The sequence below is a fragment of the Colius striatus genome, chromosome 11, assembly GCF_028858725.1.
Source record: "Colius striatus isolate bColStr4 chromosome 11, bColStr4.1.hap1, whole genome shotgun sequence".
NCBI classification, from domain to species: domain Eukaryota; kingdom Metazoa; phylum Chordata; class Aves; order Coliiformes; family Coliidae; genus Colius; species Colius striatus.
Window position 1 is genome coordinate 10,813,270 of NC_084769.1, and position 20,930 is coordinate 10,834,199.

Consider the following 20,930-nt stretch of genomic DNA (forward strand, 5'->3'; position numbering starts at 1 on the left):
AGCAGGCTCCCCTAGATCAGGTCACTCAACAATGTGTCCAGGCAGGTTTCCTCCAGAGAAGGAGACTCCACACCTTCCCTGGGCAGCTTGTGCCAGGGCCCTCTCACCTTGACAAGAAAGAAGCTTCTCATATTCAAGTGGAACTTGCTGTGTTCCAGCTTGTGCCTGTTGCCCCTTGTCCTGAGACTGCACGCTATAGAAAAGATTCGTCCCAACCTCTTCACACCCCTCCTTTAGCTATTTGTAAGTGTTGATGAGGTCCCCCCTTAGTCTTCTCCAGGCTAAATGGCCCCAGTTCCCGCAGTCTTTCCTCATAAGGAAGATGCTCCAGTCCCCTGATCATTTTTGTAGCCCTTTGCTGGACTCTCTCCAGAAGTTCTCTATCATTCTTGAACTGGGGAGCCCAATATTAGACTACACAGGACTCCTGATGAGGCCTCACCAGGGCAGAGCAAAGGGGGAGCAGAACCTCCCTTCACCTGCTGGCCACACTCTTCTTGATGCATCCCAGGATGCCATTGGCCTTCTGGGCCACGAGGGCACATTGCTGGCTCATGGTTAGTTTATTATCAACCAGCACTCCCAGGTCTCTCTCTGCAGAGCTGCTCTCCAGCAGGTCAATCCCCAGCCTGTCCTGGTGCATGGGATTGCACCACGTGCACGACTCTGCACTTGTCCTTGTTGAACCTCAGGAGGTTCCTCTCTGCCCAACTCCCAAGCCGGTTGAGATCCCGCTGAATGGCAGCACAGCCTCTGGGGAATCAGCCAGTCCTCCCAGTTTGGTGTCATCAGGGAACTTGCTGAGGGTACGCTCTGTCCCCTCATCCAGGTCACTGATGAAGGTGTTAAGACTGTCCCCAGAACTGATCCCTTTGGAACCCCACAGGCCTCCAACTTACCTGAGCTCGACTCATCCAGGATGAGTTTTTCCATCATCCTTTTCACGCCTCTTACCTACTTCACCTGGGTTTTTTTTTTCACTTGTGGGGATCCACTGATCTTGGTTTTGGAGGAAATAGCACTTGAAGGCTGACAAGCTTTCCTGGGCACCTCCACCTTCTAGAATCCTAGCCCATGAGATTCCTCAGAGCAGGTCTTTGAAGAGGCCAGAGTCAGCTCTCAATGAATGAAATTAGTCAATCCTTGTAACAAATCACTGTGGTGACTGTTTCATCTGTATGAAGGGAGCCAGAGATGATGGCTCAGGGTGCTTCACTACAGCTGACGGATCATGTAACTCTCAGAACTTTCTCTCCAGGAGACAGTAACTCATCTTCATCATCAAGAAGCTGTGGTGAACACAAAGGTGTTTTTTCACCTGTGATTACATTGGGCAGGAACCTGTAGTGCTGGGCTCAGGTGAAGAGTAGAAGGCACCGCTTCTCCAAACGAGTATTTTGCAATGGAAAGAGGGAGAGGGGTGCGGAAGAGCAGTGTGACAAGCTTCCAGCTCCCAGCACCGGGAGAGAGGACATTTTACACCACGAAGGGAGCGCCTGAGAGGCCTCTGGATGTTTTAGGAAATTCTGGTGGGGAAAGGTGAGTACGGGCACGGGTGTGAAGCTGTGACCGGCGTGTCGCGGGAGCCGGCCCGTGTCGCGACAGCCGGCGGCAGAGCAGCCGGACGGGAGAAGGGCGAGTCCGTCCCGGTGCGGGACCCTGCTGGGGCCCGGCGGCTGCCGCAGCCTGCCAGGAAAGGCCGCGGGGGCCGGCCCTCCCCTCCCCGCCGCGCCGGGACGAGAAACGAAAGCGAAAGGGGAGCGTCGGGGCAGCTATGGCCGGGCAGCCGTCGGGCTCCTTCCCGCTGCTCCTGAGGGGCGACTGGGGCCCCGCCGAGCCGCCGCCTGCCCTCAGGAAGAAGCTGCTCTGCTACTTCCAGAGCCAGAAGCGCTCGGGCGGCGGCGAGTGCGAGCTGCGGGCCGGCCCCAGCCCCGGGCACCTCCTCATCTGCTTCAGCCGGCCGGAGGGTGAGCGCCGGGGCGGCGGTGAGGGGCGGCGGGGCCGGGGCCTGGCCGGGCGGGCGCGGGGAGAGGCTGCGGCCGCAGCCCCCTACCGACGGGGCGGGTGGGGGGCCCTGACCCACGGGGCCTGGCTGCCTGCGAGCTACAGTGTATGTACCGGCAATTACTGCGTGGTATGCTGCGTCCAGTGTGCCGTAAACAAGTCTGTAACATGCCGTATACATCCCACAGTGTGCACTACAGCGTATTTGCTTATAGAGATGCTTAATTTCGGTGTTGGTGCTAGCCTCTAGGTTGCATTTTGAGTGACTCTAGGCTGTGATTTAATAAATATATCCTACCAGGTATAGATTAATTTCCATGCACAGTAGCATTCCCTAGATTGCTCTTGAAATAATAAAGCTTATGTTAACTTGATAAATGCTCTAGTTACAGATATTAAAAATATGACTTGCACAATATGCATCTATGATATAAACTTGCAGCAAGGTGAACGCATTTAGCTGCACTTATGTGTATATTATATACATGTGTGTATATATAGGTACACTTTTTTTTCTGCTGCCTTCTCATGGATCCCAGTGGCTGACTCACCCAGCTACAGTCCCAAGCCGTTTTGACTTACTGGAAAAGGATATGCAAGGCACAGTGGCTGGTACCAGGATCCTCATGCTGCAGCCCCAGTGTGAAGCTGCCCTCCAGGCACCACCCAGGAAATGTGTGGTGGAGCTGAGCCTGGTGTCTTTGGTGGCTTTATATTTTAAGAAATAATATCCTCTACTGTTCTGTTTCTTTTCAGAAGGAAGGCCTCAAGTGTGCTGCATCTTTCATTTTGTGGGCCAGTATATGTGTCCTAATGTAATGGTGAAAAAGTGCTATGAAATGTGAAGTTGTATTTCTCTTCAGATTGTCAGTTGCATTTCTCTTCAGATTGTATTTCTCTTCAGATTGGTTTTTGGTTTTATTTAGTGAAGCAACGAGTTCTTGAGAGAGAGTTTCACAAGCTGTGTTTGGGAGAAAACCAAGAATTGAAGTTAATTGTCACAGAGCCTGAAACTGCACTGGCTGTTGAAGAGGAGACATTTGAAGAAAAGTTAATTCCCACAGAGGTGAATAAAAATTGTAATCCTAGGCAGAGCTTTGAAATCACATGAGGGAGTCAAATTGATCACTGATGTTTTGCTTTCATTTTATTTTAGTCTCTGGAGGCCTCAAGCAGCCTTCAAACAAAAGGTAAGATGTTACACTCCATGTACACTCCTCACAAAATGAACATGTGGGAGCTTTTCTCCATCCATCTCTCGAGTTCCTTGGGGAGTTGTGCTGAAAGTTTCTGAGTTTGGCAGCCTGGCTCAGGTGATAACATGGAAAGATGTTTGATCAGTGACACTGTAGACTTGGTCACCAAGGATGGAGTTCACCTTGCCAGACTTAGACCATGCACCTGGTTTTAGCTTATAAAATAGCGTTTTTAATCAGAGGAACATCTCCAGAGAGGGATTTAGTTCCCTTATCCTTCGTAACTGCTCCAAGGTAAGATCTTTGTAGAAACCCCTAGACTGAAAGTCTTAATCCCAGGCCTGGTGCCTTTGTGCTCCCTACAGTTAGGAGAGTCTGTAAAGGCTAGTGGTGCATCTCCCCAGTACCTCAGTGACTTTGGTTAGGTCCTCTTTCAGCAGTATTCTGCTCAGCTGTATGATTCAGAAAGCAATCTAGAAAACAGTACTGCACACCCAAACATACTCTGTGAATATCCAGCCCCAAGACAGACCAAGAAGTTCCTCAGCAATGATCCCCTGTCTTTTCCTTTCTGTATGAAGTTCTGTTTGGTGCTGTTTTGGGCTGGTTTTCTTCCTTTCACAATTAGATATTCAAAAGCTGTTGTCTACTATATTTAGTTATACTGGAGAGGACTCTGGAAATCATCAGATACTGCTCTCAGTTGCTTCAGTGTGTCATCCTAGCTTTTTGGTTTGGCTTTTTTGTGCTTTCTTCATTGGACACATGGTGGAGCAGATACTTCTTGTCAGTGATCTAGAAATTAGTAACTAGCATCCTTAGAGCTATTATTTCTGTAGCTATTTCTTTTGTTTTCCTCGTGCTTATGCTGATAGGCTTATGCCTTCAAGGGCAGCTGTCTTCTGTGTTTTGGGTTTGATATCAGTTGTTGTTGTACCCTGAGAGAGCTTGTAAAGGAGGCGAATGGGCAGAGCCATCCTGCAACCTGCTCCAGCCTTCCCACCCTGTCTCTCTCTCTCCTTGGGGCAGCCCCCCGTGGGCAAGCTGTTGGGTGCTCTCCTGGGATTCAGGGATTTTTGGGTGTTCTTGAGCAAAAAGAAGTAGAGACCTTACCCCTGCCACCCATCCCTGGCTGGGTGTACAACTGCTTCACTAAGTTCCTGTCCCTCAGTTATGTATGTCCTCTGAGAGTGGCTCTGGAGGTTTACACTGAGGGTGGTGAATGCTAGGGTTTCATCTGATGCTCATCTCTGTGCCATGGTGCAGGGATGTGCTGACTCAACAAACTGAGAGGGGCAGATGCTCTTGCTTGTGTTCACTGGGGCAGGAGTGGAAAGCTGCCTTTGTTTGCAAATCTGGGCACCCTGGGGTGCCCTTCAGCCTGTGTCAGTCCCCTGCAGTGCTCTGAGATTGCTGTTTTCTGTGACTTGTTGGTGGGTTTTGTCACAGCAAACCTGGGTGACACTTTGAATTTACTCAGGCACATGGAGGAGCATGTTGTTCATGCTCAGAGCTTCTCTCCCACCTCCACCCTCATCTGTCTGCAAAGCTGGAGATGTGCCTTCCTCTGGCAGCTACTGAACTTTTGGGGTACTTGCTGGGCACCCCTGTTACATTATCTATCTGCAAAAGTCTGTTGCATCCCTGCCAGCCTTCTTTGCACGTGGGTCCTTTAGTACTGTCATGCCACAGTGATGGCAGGGCATGGAGGTTGTCAGGTTTTGCACCAAGTGGTGCAGAGCTACTGGTGGCCTGTGGTGCCTGTGGATGTCCCGAGCTGTGTTCAGACCTGTTATCCCTGCACACATGGGCCAAGAAACTGATGCAGAGGCTGCAGGGTCTCTCACAACCCTTACCAACTCCTGAGCAGCCATAGCAATTATCTCAATGGATTTTGTGTTATTTATGTCCCTGACCTGGAAATGTACCAGTGATCTGACTTGTTCACTTCTGGCCATTTTCATGCCACCAGAGCAGCTTCTTGTGGCCTTGCAGAATATCACATTTGGGCCATTTTGGAAGCCAAAGCGTCCAGCGATACCCTGCAGAATTTGGTTGGTCAAATGATCTCTTTTCTTGAGAAAGGAGAGGAAGGGCAAGCAAAATTTGCTACACATTTCCTGGAATAAACAATGTGTCACGTGGCTTATTTCTCTTTCTGTTGAAGGTGATGCAGAAGCCCTGCAGAAAACAGAGAGCTCTGTTGCAAGTAGTGAGCTCCAGGAGGGAGCTGCCTCTGCAGTGAATGTGGCAGAAAAGCCTGCGGGGTCCTCACCTTCAGTGGTGTTTGAAGACATACAACGTTGCAGTCCCAAATGCTTCTATATGCTGTTGGAGAACATCAGTGACCTGGTAGTAAATGAGGACTTCACTGTGGAAGTGATACCTGAAGGAAATGTTGCTGTAGCTACCTTCATAAAAAGTATTGGTAAGACAGGGTGAACACCATCATTCATTTCTGCCTGTATGGAGCAGTAATAGCTTTCAGAGCTTGGTTCCTCTCCTGTTAGAGATTCAGAGTTTAAAGCAAGTGCCTGACTGCAGTCTCTTAAGATGTGAGACTCATGTAGAGCTCTGTGAAAATGCCTCTGATCGAAGTGTTGCATGGGAAAGAGAGAGAAATGGAGGTGTGCACATTAATTGAAATTGGATGAGAGTGTTTTACTGTCTCTGTATCATTTTGGGTTAGAAGGGGAAGGCTCTGAAGTGGAGTGAGTGTGGAGATGTGTTCTGCAAGTTATTGAAGCGTATAAAGTCTCTGGGAAGGTGGTGAGGCAGGGAGAAGTGCAGAGTTTATCCAAGAGATGAATAAGAGAGGAACAGAGACACAGTGGCAGTGAAGAGCAGAGAGTTACGTGTCTGTGTGCGTTTTCACTTTATAACATAGTTATTTGGCATGTGCCCTGGTTTGGGCTAGGATAGAGTTAACTGCTGTGAGGAACTAGGAAGGGGTATAGCCGGGGCAGCTGACCCAGGCTGGCCAGCAGGTACTCGATCCCATCCTGACGTCATGCCCAGTATATAGTGGGGGAGCTGGCTGGGAGGAGCTCTCTTCCAGGGTCGCGCGGTTTTTGGCAGCTGGACTGGAGCAGTCAGTCGGGTCGGGTCCCAAGTGGTGAGCAACTGTGTCACACACCAGTCCTTTTGTATATACCCTCATTTGTCATTACAGCTGTTCCTCCTTAACTTCTTTTGTTCTATTAAACTGTCCTCATTTCCACCTCGGGCTTTTCCCCTTTGCTCCAGTTCCAGCCCCTAGTTCTGCCGGGACGGGGAGGAGGCAGCAAGCACTCTCGTGGGGTTTTTTTCTGCTTTCCCCTGGCTGGGCAAAACCATGACAAGGAGTAATAGCTTTCAGAGCTTGGTTCCTCTCCTATTAGAGATTCAGAGTTTAAAAGAAGCTGTGAAAATGCCTCTGATCCAAGTGTCGCATGGGAAAGAGAGAAAAATGGAGGTGTGCACATTAATTGAAATTGGATGAGAGTGTTTCATTTTCATCATCTCATTTTGGGTTAGAGGGAGAGGATCTGAAGTGGACTGAGTGTGGAGATGAGTTCTGCAAGTTATTGAAACGTATGAAGTCGCTGTTTGAGAAGGTGGTGAGGCAGGGAGAAGTGCAGAGTTTATCCATGAGATGAATAAGAGAGGAACAGAGACAGTGGTAGTGAAGAGCAGAGTAACACGGCTGTGTGCATTTTCCCTTTTTCCTTACAACACAGTTATTTGGCACCAGAGGCAGTTTTGCTCCAAATACAGGGAGACATTGACCCAGCCGATAGCCAGAAGTGCCAGCGGGCTCTGATAGCACAAGGCAGGGAGACGTGGTCAGTTCACACTGCGTTTCTGTTTACAGATACTGAAGAATTTGTCAAAAGATGCTTACAGAACAAAAGAGTTAAAGAATTCAAAATGACTGCCAGGCTTCTTGAGTCGACCCAGAGCATCAAGGCTGAAAACATCCCGGATGGTGTTTCCAGGGACTACATCACAGTTTACTTTGAGAACGTGCGGAATGGAGGGGGCCCTGTGTCAGATGTGCAGCTCTTCCCTGAGGAGAACTCGGCTATCATCACCTTCTGTGATCCCAAAGGTAACACTGGCCTTTGCCTGACCAAAGTGCACCCAGGAGGGGCATCTGAAAGAAAGTAACTGCAAATTTGGGCACTGGGAGAAGCCTGGTTTGCTCTCGCTGAGGCCAGTGTACATCATCCTGTTCCTGGGAGGTGCTCTGGCTTCAGAAATACTGCTACATGGCCAGGGCTTCAGAATCATTCTGTCTTTTGACCAGAGGTTCATTTGAATGCCTGCTTCGTGGATGGGTTATTCCCACTACTGGTCTTCCTGTGTTGACAGAGGGTTTCATCTGCAATACAACATTAATTGTGTTTACAAGTAGAGGATCTGTCAATGACTTCATCTTTCACAGTTAGCTTTCAGAAACTAATTAAGGTCAAGTATCTTCATTATCAGGGAAGAATAGACTTAAAGAACAGTCCAGTTTCTAGTCCTTGTGTGGAATCCCTGTCCTGTATTGGTGTCTGCACAACTTCTGGTAAATATCTTTGTGTTAGGAGACTCCTGGCTTCGTAGATTCCTTCATTTAAAGATTTCTGCCAGGTGATTAGTTTTTGTCTGACTCTCAGGATTTGCTTAAGCATATTTTGTATGTTAAGTTACTGTGTGCTTTGAATAACTGTAATCTGGTTGTAAGACCCTGCCAACATTGTGATTCCTTTCTTTTGTGCAGTCCAACTGAAACATCAACAACAACAAAGTAAAAATGCACTGGCACAAGAGTTTTGTTTTGAGAGTAGATAGCATTTCATAGTAGTACTTTGATAAAGCCCTGCTCTGTGGTAGGGTTTCCTTAGGAAACGCAAGCAAGTTGTAGCTGTACAGGTAAATGTAGGCACAAGCCTCTAATCTTGTCCCCTACAGATTGTTCTAGAAATCAGAAAGACATCAAAATCGATCTTTCAAGTGAAAAAAAAAAAAAGGAAAACCAGAGAAAGTTACTTTATTAAGTGTAATAATTCTAAGCAGAGAGTCATTTGCTTGATTAGAAGTTACTGATACACATGTGTTTGTATGTTTGTGCATTAACTTTTAGATGTAAACACTGTCTTGAAAAAGCAGCATTTGCTGGAACAGACACCAATCTCTGTGTATCCATATTACCACTCCCTGGGAACTGCTCTCTATGGAGAAGAAAGACCAACTATCAAGATGCCAGAGCCCTTTGGGGTGCCAATAGATCCTTATGTCTGGCAGTTTTTACAGAGGGAGCCCAAACTGATCCAAGACATAAAGCAGGAAATGGCAATTTGCCACTGTGAGTTGGAATGGCCCCAGGCAGACTGTGCACACCCAGAAGTTACTTTGTGCCCCTCCTCATCTCTCTCAGAGCAGAAAAAGCCAGTGGTTAAGCTGATCAAGACATGGAAGCAGGATGCCTCTGCTGAGTTCTCACGCATCATGGCACATTACGTAGCTATCAAATGTAAACTGAAGTCAGTGGATTGGGAAGAGGTGAAAACCAGGCTGGTGAAAGACGTTGCTTTGATGGTAACTGATATTTCTGAGGAGATGGTAGTGATTGCAGGCCACAGAGCAGCAGTGGACAGCGCAGAGAAAGACATGAGGGAATGCATGGAAAAAGCCATGAAGCAAAGCGAAAGGGAAAAGCAAAGCATTGAGATCTCTGTGTCAGTGGTTGCAGGCAAGTACAGCGTTCTGCACAATGCTGGCTTGGAAGAGAACATTCACAAAGAGTATCCCTGCTTAAAGATCTTTTATGATGACACCAAAAAAACTGTTCAGTTGTGTGGATTACCTGCAGAAGTATATAAAATCAAAGCTGACTTACTGGAAAGGGTATTGAATATGCCCTGTACGTCAGTTGCCATCGATCCCCATGTTTTCTACTATCTAGAGCGTGTAGATAATAAAACAATGTCAGAGACATTATTCACTCAGAAAAAAATTAACACTTTTTATGAGCTCGACGGTGATACTGTGTTGCTATTTGGAAATGCTTCCAAAGATCTTTTAGAAGCAGAAGAGCAAATAAAGACAGGATTAGACTCTAAGTGCATCGTCATGGAGGACGATGAGGTCATCAAAAAGGAGCAGTGGAAGAAACTTCTTGCCTCCTTGTGCAAGAAGTACAATTCCTCCCAGCAAAAAGTAATCATTGATGAACACATTGGAAAAGAAACTAAAGTGATTATTGCTGGCTTTTCTCCAGCTGTAAAAGAAGTTTATCAGAAGCTCAATGATTTTATAGGTAGATACACAATCGTGGAAGAAGTAATCCCAGCCGGGTCGGTGGTGGTGGTGCAGTTTGTAGAGAAGGAAAAATCTGAAGTTTGTCTTGAGTTGAGAAGGGAAGGTGTGACAGTATGTTTTGACACCAAGACACTGTCTATTTACCTGAGTGGACCAAAAGCAGAAGTGCCAAAAGCAGTCACCACATTCAAAGAAATTCTCTCATCTCTTTACTCAAAAAATGTGCCCATTGATAAGCCGGGAGCCAAAGAGTTCTTCACTGAAAGGAAAGATTCATGTGTTTGTGAGGCAAAGCAGAAATTTCGGTGTTTGATTAGGCTGGAGGAAGATGGAGAACAGCAACAGCAACAGCAACAGAAGGGCAAAAAAGTTGTTGATAAAGAGAAAAGGAAGCTCTACTACAAGAAAGTGCTGCCAGATGGAGCTGCGGTAGCAGTGTACAAAGGTAACTTGTGTAATTACCCTGTTGATGTGCTGGTAAATCCCTCTAGTGAAGACTTAGAACCTGTTGGTGGCCTTGCTGACGGGCTGCTGAAAGCAGCCGGCCCAGAGCTGCAAGAGGAGTGTGATGAGCTGGTGAGGAAGAAGGGGAGTTTACAGCCTGGGTGTGCGGTTATCACGGGCGCCGGGAAGCTCCCCTGCAAGAATGTCGTTCATGCTGTCGGGCCCAGGTGGAGGAAGGAGGAAGCAGAAGAGTGTGAGGACTTGTTGAAAAAGACAGTGAAGAAAAGTCTGCAGCTTGCTGAAGCATTTAATCATAGTTCTATAGCCCTGCCCACTCCAAGTGGGGGGATATTTGGCTTCCCACTGGAACTGTGCACCTATTCAATTGTGTCTTCCATCAAGGAGACTTTGGAAGACCCCGAGGACAGCAGCTTGAAGGAGATTCATCTTGTGGGTGATGCAAAAGAAACAGTTCGGTCTGTGATTGAGATAGTAAAAAAAGTGTTTACAGCTAAGTCATCTTCCCCAATGCTGAGGATACCTTGCTTGGAAACCTATAAACTGAGGCCAAGCCAGAAGGAGAACAGAAAAGAGGATCTGCAGATGGTCAGGACAGGTGAAGGACTTTGCATCCGAGTAGAGGAGAAAAATGTTCAGGAAGCCACGGTAAGGCTTTAATTGTCTGCCTCCTCTCTCATTTGGTGTGAAGATCTTTAAAGTTAAATAGAAAAGGAAGGACAAAGGGTTCTGTTGTTTGACAAGGCTATTGCTACCTAAGGAAACCAGTTCTGTGCTGGCTAAACAAGGTTGCAGGCTCCCAGAACTGCTGGAGTTCAGGTTGGGAACTGTCACTGCATCTGTTTCTGGTGGGTAGGCGTGAATTTCAGGGTGTTTCATTCCCAGCTAGAGTTTATTCATTCTCTAGATCTAAGGTCAACATGTAAAGCAGTTTGCTTGTTTTAAATCTTTTTTTTTTCTGAACTAAAGCACTTTCCAAAAGTATTTATGTGATCTGTAGCTGTCTAGGGTTTTGTCCTTGGATGTTATGGGAAATCAGCCCCCGTCTAAGCTGCTGTTGAAAGTCATGCTAACAGTGATAAAAAGCCTGAAGCTGGAGGCCGTGGCTGATTTGTTTTTTAGTTCCCTTCTCTTTGGATGAGTTAAAGACACAGGCTGTGAAGAAGTTACTGGGCTGCAGAAAATACAAGACTACATACTTAGATTGCTTTGCCAAAGGCTAAATGTGATTCTGCTGATCTTTTTCTCACTTCATTCTATTTTTTTGTTCTTTTTGCTAACAAAAAGTTTAACTACTGCTTATCTAGACCACCAAGACTCAGTCTACACCTCTGACATAGTTTCTTTCCCTTATGTTCTTTTTCCTTCAGTGATGCAAAGTGCATCTTTTTTCAACAGCCTCTGATTTTTAAACTTTGGGAGTTGAAAGTCTCCTTAAATTAGGATTGACTTGTTGTTTCAATGGGATTTGCCTCAGTTGTCATTTTGGTGCCTGTAAAAGTCTATTCCAGTGAAAGAGCAAGACTAGATGTAAAACCCCCCTCTGTATGGTGCATGTTTAAAGAACTTTAGGATTGAAACATCTGAGGTGATAAAAAGTTAAGTAAATGCCAGACTTGGAGGCTTTGCCTGTTTTACTTTATGAGAGCACAACAGCTTCCTTTCACCCCGTTTTGGTGCGTGGGGTGGTGCTTTTCTGGTAAGGTATAGACAGCCCCACCTCAGAGAATATGAAAGGGACAGTACACCTTCTGTATTATGTGTACCTTATGCAATACATGTGTTTTGCATCCTGTGATGGTGCTAGAGAAGAAGGAGCAATACTGCAACAGTTCTTCAGAGGGAAGTGTAGGAAGAGCTGGGTCTGGGGAGAGGGGATGAGAAAGACCCAGCCTCTGGAGTCTATTTCACTTGCCCAGACATTGTCATCTGCTTAGCACGAGGTGGGTCACAGCCAGACCTCCACTGACGGACTGACAGCTCTGGATGCAGGGATAGGTGAATGACCTGCTCACATGTATATACCTCTGGTGTTGGTACTCACAGTAAGTCTATGCTGCCTACTGCAGGTTTCCTACAAGTCCAGGAATACTGACTATGTAGAAGCCTTGCAGAAAACCAGGTTCTTTCTCCCTCAGCATCATGATTTTCTTGCTGTGTGTTGCTTTGTTGGTGCTTTTGGTCTCGATGCACATTTGTACTTGAAGTCTGGCTACAGATATTTTTGTTGTGATTTTGTTGCAGGCAGATGTTATTGTCAACAGTGTTGGCACAGATCTGAAGTTTGGTGTGGGGCCTCTTTGCAAAGCCTTGCTGGAAAAGGCTGGACCAGCTCTCCAGACAGAGTTTGACAGTGAAAAACAAAAACAGGCTGCTGCTGAAGGGAGTGTGGTCTGCACCAGTGGAGGTGCTCTGGCCTGCAAGTCTGTGCTTCATGCCATACTTCCAGTGTGGGATGGAGGAAATGGACAGACCCTGAAGGTACATTTCAACTACTAAAAAAAGAAAGTAGAAAACATATTTATTTGGGATCCTGTCCTGAGGCATTAGGCTTTAAAATAGTTTAGAACACTTAACTCCATTGGCTTCTGTTGGAGTGCCCTTGAAAGATGCCTTGATGCACTGAGAGCTTTTTCTCATACCGGTGTAATCTCTGTGGAGCTCCTAGTAAATGATGCCTTTTTTAATTACAGAAAGACAATATCTTTGCTGTGTTTTACAGACCCTAGAAAACGTAATCCATTCCTGCTTGAAGAAAACTGAAGAACTTGGACTGAAATCAATCACTTTCCCAGCTATTGGGACTGGTGGATTTGGGTTTCCTAAAACCATTGTTTCTAAGTTGATGTTTGATGTGGTATTCAAGTTCAGCAGTAGTCACACTCGGAAGACTCTCCAGGAGGTTAATTTTCTCTTGAATCCAAAAGATGTGGATAACGTCCAGGTAGTTCTTCTCCAGTCAAAGATGTCACATACTGTTCTAGTTGTACTTCAACTATACTGTAGTTACTTTTTTTCCTTAAGTTCATAATTTAGCACTTTCTTCCTGCCGTGGGCTGCTGCTGCTGGCACTGCAAACAACTGTAGATGCTTGCTCATCTTTTGAGAGAGGAGTTCTGGCCATGCAAAGCCAGTATCTATTACCACAGTGTCCACACTGAGTCTTGATACCTAAACATGACAGTCTAATGTGTCAAATGGCTCAGCAAGAACAACAGGACTGTTAATGCTAACTGTGGAAATATTCAGTGGATAAACTCTGAAATACTGTTTTTTTCCCCTTCTTAGGCTTTTACCACTGAACTACAACGCAGGGCAGCTGAAAGTTCCAGTGCTGCAGCACCAAAGTCAGGTAAGTTTTGTAGAGGTGTGAGGTGGGACATGGGAGAATGTAAATACTGTGAAGTGGTCTATTTGCATCAGGAAACAGGTGAAATGTCATCAAGCAGCAATTTTCTTTTTCCTCTGATGGACTGTTGTGACACAACAGCAAAAACCATATGAATAGCAGCAGGGGTTTGTTCATAAGAATATATAGCTCTTCTCAGCTGCTGTATCAGTGAGATACAGTTAAGACTATGCAGATAAAATACAAATTAGAGAAGTTTAGACTAGAAGAAAAGGACTCTCTGTTATCTGTGAGGGTACAGGTGAAATAATTTACAAATGGGATGTCTGTTACTGGAAATGCCCAAGCTGGATACTCCCATTTCTTGTAAGGGTTCAGGAAATGCTTACAGAGCTGATCAGGTCAGATAACCACAGGACTCTGTTCTGAATTTGTATTGCACGAGTTTACAGGAATCAAAATGGTTTCACTTTCACAATATTTGAACAGGAAGACTGCTGTGTCCTCCTGCTTTCAGAAATGGAGTGGAGAGAAAGGCAGAAACTCTCTAGGTCCATCAAACTGCTCTAAAGCATATGCCTTAAAAGGTTAAGTTGAAGTTCCTCTCACTGGAAGATAACAATACCCCACACTAGAGGAGAAGTGTTTTAAGGTATTTTTCTTTCCCATGCAGGTTCCATTAGGCTTGTTTCAACTGAAGTATTGGGAGTTTATGAAATGCAGATTGGTTCCATTACACTCCAAGTAATGAGTGGAGACATTACCAAGGAAGATACAGAGGTTATTGTAAGCGTGTCAAATGCGACATTCAATTCCCCGTCAGGTACTGTATTGAATGTGTGGTCCTTTAATGATAAATATGGGACAGATTTTAAGAGGGCAGGGGAAAACTGTTGATATGTGAAACTTGTATGAGGTGTTTTTCAGATGAGAGAGACAGCTGTGGTTAATCAGGACATAGATGTTAAACAGGTTTTTTATGTGTCCTGAATGTTTAGTTTCCAAATTACTAAACCAGAAGCAAGACATCGTATCAGATTTTTCGTGTTCAAAACCAAAAATGCTGAAATAAAAGGGATTGTTTTAGATCAAATGTCATCCTGAAAAACTCCTCTGGATAATTCTGAGGATTCTTTGGTGAGACTGTGAATTGCAAGCATGAAAGACATCAGAGGATTGAATTCAAAGCAATTGGAGAGTTTGGTGAGGGACATACTATTGGCGAGTGAAATGATGAAATAGAAGTGATTCTGATCAATAATGAAGGCAGTATGTCATGGAGGGTACTTAGGGGCACTGGCAAAGATTTTTGCACTTTGTGGGATCTTGCCACATGAGGATTTGGGATATTTGTAAAGTACAGAAACTGGGAAGAGCTTTGAGGAGAAACAGCGCAGTTGAGTTAATGAATGTGTCTGCTTTTCTTCTGTAATTTAAGGGGTCTTCAGAGCAATTGTGGATGCTGCTGGTTCCCAAGTCCAAGCAGAATGTGCTCAACATGGTATGATAAAGCACACTATTTTGTTTGGGGTTTATTTTATGTAAAGTTGGTTTGTAATTCTCTGATGGTATCATTGTTTTATCTGATTAAATAGCTTTCACTCAGGAATTGGCAGTAAAATCCCAACTCACTCTCGTTGGCCTCTGTGAGCACAGAATGTGTTCTGTTTTTCCTGAGCCTTTGGCTTTGCAGGTTCTCCCTTCTTATCAGCCTAATCTCCACAAGAAGGACAGGCTGCTGCTGGAGAGAGTTCAGTGCAGAACCACAAAGATGATGGAGTGGAGCTTCTCCCTTATGATGAAAAGCTGAGGGAGCTGGTGCTCTTTAGCTTGGAGAAGACTGAGGGGTGACCTCATTAATGTTTACAGATATGTAAAGAGTGGGTGTCAGGAGGATGGAGCCAGGCTGTTCTCAGTGATGTCCAGTGATAGGACAAGGGACAATGGGTACAAGCTGGAACATGAGAGGTTCCAAAGTAATACCAGGAAGAATTTCTTCACTGTTCAGGTGAGGGAGTACTGGAACAGGCTGCCCAGGTGGGTTGTGGAGTCTCCTTCTCTGGGGACATTCCAAACCCACCTGGATGAGTTCCTGTGTGACCTACTCTAGGTGGCCCTGCTCTGGCAGGGGGGGTTGAACTGGATTCTGTGATCTTAAATCAGTCATTACCTTTGTGATCAGTCAAGTGGTATGTAACTCTTGTGTTCATCAGTACACTCATCCTCACAGTATGACTTCATTTTGAGGTGTTTGTAATCAAACATGAATACTCTGAAAAAACCCTGTCTTTTTAAAGGTGCCTTACCACAGTTCTTAGATCAGTTGGTTGTTATCTGAATTCTATTATTTCAACCATTCAGCTGCAGAGTAAGAATTTGAGCTTTCAGGGAATAAGTGGCATAAGAAGGGATTTCCATATAAATTAACTGTGCATATTCTATTGGCATGCTTTTAAATAAAAGTGAGCTGTATTGGATCCTTAAGATCTACTCAACAGGAAACTGATTTGTAGCAGAGGTGTGGGGAAATCAGGAAGCACAATTACTTTATCTGCTTTCTGCAAGGAGAATATTTACAGAGAAAACTAGTCAACTAAACCCAGGATAATACAGCATGCAGGGGATTTCATTCCACTTCTGCCACTTCTTTTCTAACATCAGTATAAGCAGCTATTTTGTCAGAAGAGAGGGCCACTTTGAAAATGTTATGTCTCCTTCTTTGCCTTATCTTCCCCAGCTGGGCAGTCTCAAAGTGGCTTTATCACCACACAAGGTGGAAATCTGTTGTGCAATAAAATCATCCACTTGGTTCATGATCACAATGTGAAGAATCAGATCTCTAAAGTGCTTAATGAGTGTGAGCTGAAGATGTACAAATCTGTCGCCTTCCCAGCGATTGGAACAGGTTTGCCTTTTCTTGGGAAAGCGATGGGTGGTGGGGGGAAGGATAATACTTCTGGTGTAGAAGATAGTAGATTTGCTCAAGAAGCCTCAGAGTAAACAAGGGATGAGTCCCAGAAGGGCTTCCCAGGTCTGTGTACATTGTCACCTCTGGCAGCTCACAGGCTGAAGTGTAAAGCTGAGCTTAAGCCTGGGGCTTTGGCCAGAAATCACAATGGGGGAGGAGAGAGGGACAGCAGTCTGTATGAGCCGGGGATATGGTCTGTGTTTTAGGGATGCTGCCTTGTATCAGTGAAGAGCACTTAAATTGTGCCTTTCATTTTTGTTTAGGTCAAGCAGGAAAGAGTGCAGCAAAGGTAGCTGACGACATGTTGGATGCTATAGTGGAATTTGAAAGCAAGACAGCAGTACAGCATTTGAAAAAAGTTAAAATCGTCATCTTCCAGACACAGATGCTCCAAGACTTTTATGAAAGCATGAAGAAAAGAGAAGATTCAGATTCAGCCACAGCAGATTCGTGGATGTCTATGTTTAAGTGTAAGTAGATGGGTTTTCTGTGTACGTGGAGCTAAAGGTATTTTATTTAAAACTAAGAATTAACACATATTTCTTCACAGCATTTTTCTGGGGCAAAACTCAATCCCCTGAGAAGAAGCAGCCTGTTTGTTTGGAGAAGAAAGTGAATTTAGCTGTATTTCAGATCTGTGGAGAAAGCCAAGAAGATGTGGATGCAACTGAGTCCTGGATAAAAAATCTAATTTTAAAGGAGCAGTTTGAAACCAGTATTTCAGATGAGCTAATTGAAAGATTTGATGAGATGCAGATTGACACTTTGGCAGATCTCCAGAGAAGGCGGCATGTTACCATTGAGCTTGAAAACAAACTTTACCCCCCTCGCATTATAATTTCTGGGATTAGCAGGGACGTCTGTTTTGTTTCTGTCGAAGTTCAGAAAATGATCCAAAAAATTAAAGATGCTGAAGAAGAACAAGCCAAGGCAGAACTTGTTTATAACCTTGTAGAATGGAGGTGTCTAGGAAACAACGATAGCTTTGTTCCTTTTGATAAACTGACAAATATGCAGCTGGAGGATGCCAAAATAGCTAAAAAACCACATGTTACCGTCAAAATTAACAAGAAGAACTACAAGGTGGATCTGAATACTCTCCAGGCTAATGATGACCAAGGGAATATTATAACCATTCAACGTGTGCCAAAGAATAAAGGTAAATTGCAGCTTTGTTAATTTAAAAAAAAGCCCCAACTTCAGTGGTGATTACTGAATGATAGTTCTGAGAAATGCAACCTCAGGTATTCCAAAGTAGGAAGGTGTTCCACAGACAGCTTTTAGTCTCAGAATTAGTGGCAAGTATGACGGAAATCAGAACAGGGATTATATGTATGTGTCTCACTAATGAGCGTGACTTTCCTGCTTAATTCTGACAAAGGAGGTGTCGCATGAAGAATGTGCAGAATTCTTCTGTGGTTTTCAAAGTTGCCTTAGATATTGGTATGGGGACAATTGGATTAGGGAAAATGTAAAGCCTTAAGAGTCAGTTACAGAGCAGTGATGGACTGAAGAGAGTATTCTTGGACTAAAGGATCGCACAAGGTACTGTCCCCTCAGCCCTCTATATGCAGTTGGTTTGTAAGACTTGCCTTCAAAACTGAGTGAGGTATCTGTGATAATGATGTAGTCTCTGTTTTGCAGATAAGCAGTCGATAGAGCTCCCTACACATTGGGAAATGATGCAAAAGGAACCGGTCAAACTGGTGAATCTCGAGCAATCACATCACGAATATCTGGACGTTCAGAAAATGTTCAAGAAAACCTGCCCCAACTTTGTTATACAGAAGGTGAAATCCTAGGGGGAAGGGGAGGGGAAGTGAATTCTTGGGCCGAAAGCAATATCTTTTCTAAGGGTTTGTTTGTAAGGGTCTGCAACCTAATGTGCCTTTCATATGTCTGTCTCTTTGTGCTGCGCAAGGTGGTGGATATAAATCAAGTTTCCTAAAAGTGGCCCTGCTATTTCTGTCCTTTAATAATGCAAAAGCAATGACCATCAGCCTCCAGGCTGACTCTGTGTTCAACTAATGTGGTGTCCACTGGTTAATGTGGAATTTCCACTTAGGAAATTCTATATTGAAATGGAAGCATGGGCAAACACATTCAGAATGCAAAGGAAAATACAAAGTCCTTGCACACTGGCCATGAAGCTTTTAACTGTTTTACTACTTCTTCCCTGTCAGTCCCAGAGCCTTTCAGGTTACACTGTTGGTTTTAATCGAAGTGTGAAGATTTGATCCTCCTTGTTGAAAAGTGTGTGACACAATGCAGAGATTTAATTGCCAGGGAGGAGATGGAATTATTCAGAATGAGGAGGGGTGATAAACAGGAGAGAATACAATAAAACTAAGAATGAGAATATGTGCCTGAAAAAATGTCTTCCATCATGGGATGCAATGAGCATGGTCACAAAGCCACAAGTAAAACAAAATACAACTACACAATAGGAAAAAAAAAGGTTATGACATGAAGTCTTTTCCATTTAAAATGGAAAACTCTTACAGTAGTGCCTTAAAGATTATTCTTTGAATCAGTTTTCCCCTGAGCTATATTCACATTGTTGTCATAGGGAGACAGAAACATCTGTCCTCCCACCAATCATTTTTATATATATTGGTCCCAAACAGTATAAATATAGTTCTGTTTTGTAACTTTACAGATTGAAAGAATACAAAATTCCTTCCTCTGGAAGACATATCAAATGAAAAAAAATGCTCTTGATGCAAAGAACAAAGCCCAAAGCAATGAGAAGTTGCTGTTTCATGGGACAGCTGCATCCTCCTTGAGCACAATCAACTACAATGGATTTAATCGGGGCTTTGTTGGAAAGAATGGTGAGTCATTACCCAAAGCAGTTAATTTCCTAGATGTGTGTAGTCCTAGGGAGTGTCAGTGCTGCACTGCTGACAACACAACAGAAAGACTGAATGAAGTTGGAGAATAAAGTGAAAAATAATTCCTGAGCACAATGTCTATGGACAGAGGAACTAACCTGTTCACTTAATCCCTTGTTGATGAATACTGTCAACTAGGGGGTATCAGAAAAAGCTCACCTACTCTGAAGTCAGGCCTGGGCAGCTTTTGAGGAATGTTTTGTGAGATCTGTCTACAGAAAGGAATAAGGACTGCAGTTCAGCATCCCCAGCTGAGACACTGACAACTAGATGCTACTTTCTGCTCCTTTCTTAGAAGAAGCATCAAGGGCCCTTAATCCCTATGTCCTCTCTCAGCCTCTCCATCTCAGCCATTTATGATGGGAGGGGCACATGTCCTTCTGACAGGCTGGACAGCTGTGCAAAACTGTCTGAAGTTCAGAGCAGACAGATAAGAAAGTCTGTCTGCTTAAAAGCCTGTCTGGCTTGAACAGCTTTCTACCAATATCATAAAAAAAGAAATCTGAGACAAATGTGAGTCCTCTCACTTGCTGTGGAGTGTTACTGGCGTACAGGCAGTAATTACAGGCATATAGTCTAAAGGCTAAACAGAGAGAGGAATCCTTTTCCCCATAGGAAGGGGCAGTCAAAACCTGGGTGTTGATACTTGACATCTAAGTTTCATTCTGATGCAAAGGATTATGACTTGAACTTGCTGTTTAAAGGAGAGCTTTTAAGATTTTTATGGCAATAAGAATACTAACTGTATTTGAAAATGCTGTCTTTCCAAACAGATGCAGCCATTGGGAATGGAACCTATTTTGCTGTGGATGCAAGTTATTCTGCTCAGGATATTTATTCCAGCCCAGACACGAATGGCACAAAATACATGTACTTGGCTCGAGTCCTCACTGGGCATTACTGCACTGGGAGCAGAGGACTAATCACTCCACCACCAAAAAGTCCAGCAGATCCTACTGACCTCTATGACAGCGTGGTTGATGATGTGAATAACCCAAAAATGTTTGTCATATTTCATGACATTCAGGCATACCCTGAATATCTTATTACTTTCAAGAAATAGAATGCTCTTAGGCTGGAAAATTTTAGTGCCTTTGACAGGTGGGAATTAACAGGGCAATTCATGATTCTTGTTCACCACGAGGCTGCTTAAGCTAAGTAGTCATATTTCAACCACACACATAGATAAATGTCTTCAAATCATCCAGGTAGGAAGGTAGGTCAGGGCACGTATACATAGTCTTATTTCCAGTATTCACCATGAAGAACAAAGTGGCTGGCTGCCTGGGAGGAGATCTGTAAAATATTCCCTGTTGGGGAAAACAACCTCGTTCACTAGCACTTTTCATTCATCCTCAGGCATCCACTCTTGTTGGTGCTAAGAGCCTTGAAGAAAGAGAATCCAGCATTGAAAAACGCTTTGCATCTACAAGGGCATAGCTCAAATACCATGCTTAAACCATGTGAAGCCTTTTGAAGCTTTGTAAAGCATATAGGTAATGGCATTTGTACATCTTGGCAAGCTGTACACTTACTGACAGTGAGAATCCTACAACATCTAATCAAAAGCCATATTCATATGGTTTTAATAAAAGTAGTTTCAAACTGATCTGTCTTACCACTGAGTCATTTCCACAAAGGAACACACTTCAAGTAGAAATGCTGTTTTACATTTGGATATATTACAGTGCTGCTATAGTGAGAAGCTGATGGCAAACTCGGAAAGTAGAGTGAAAGAGAATGATACGATTGGAACTGTAAATGTATTT

At 44.4% G+C, this 20,930-nt stretch overlaps 1 protein-coding gene across 1 annotated transcript in view; it reads left to right on the forward strand.

Moving 5' to 3' along the window:
- The first annotated feature begins 1,753 nt into the window (after positions 1-1,753).
- LOC104552591 (protein mono-ADP-ribosyltransferase PARP14) overlaps positions 1,754-20,930 on the forward strand; it is a 34,006-nt gene continuing 14,829 nt past the window's right edge. The window contains 17 exon segments of the mRNA XM_062005152.1: positions 1,754-1,967; positions 2,931-3,070; positions 3,161-3,194; positions 5,368-5,628; positions 7,054-7,290; positions 8,311-10,598; positions 12,195-12,431; positions 12,673-12,894; positions 13,239-13,302; positions 13,973-14,122; positions 14,738-14,800; positions 16,037-16,204; positions 16,531-16,737; positions 16,818-17,426; positions 17,912-18,057; positions 18,927-19,101; positions 19,935-20,222. Of these exon segments, the coding sequence (XP_061861136.1) occupies positions 1,775-1,967; positions 2,931-3,070; positions 3,161-3,194; positions 5,368-5,628; positions 7,054-7,290; positions 8,311-10,598; positions 12,195-12,431; positions 12,673-12,894; positions 13,239-13,302; positions 13,973-14,122; positions 14,738-14,800; positions 16,037-16,204; positions 16,531-16,737; positions 16,818-17,426; positions 17,912-18,057; positions 18,927-19,101; positions 19,935-20,222 (5,482 nt within the window). The 5' untranslated portion in view covers positions 1,754-1,774.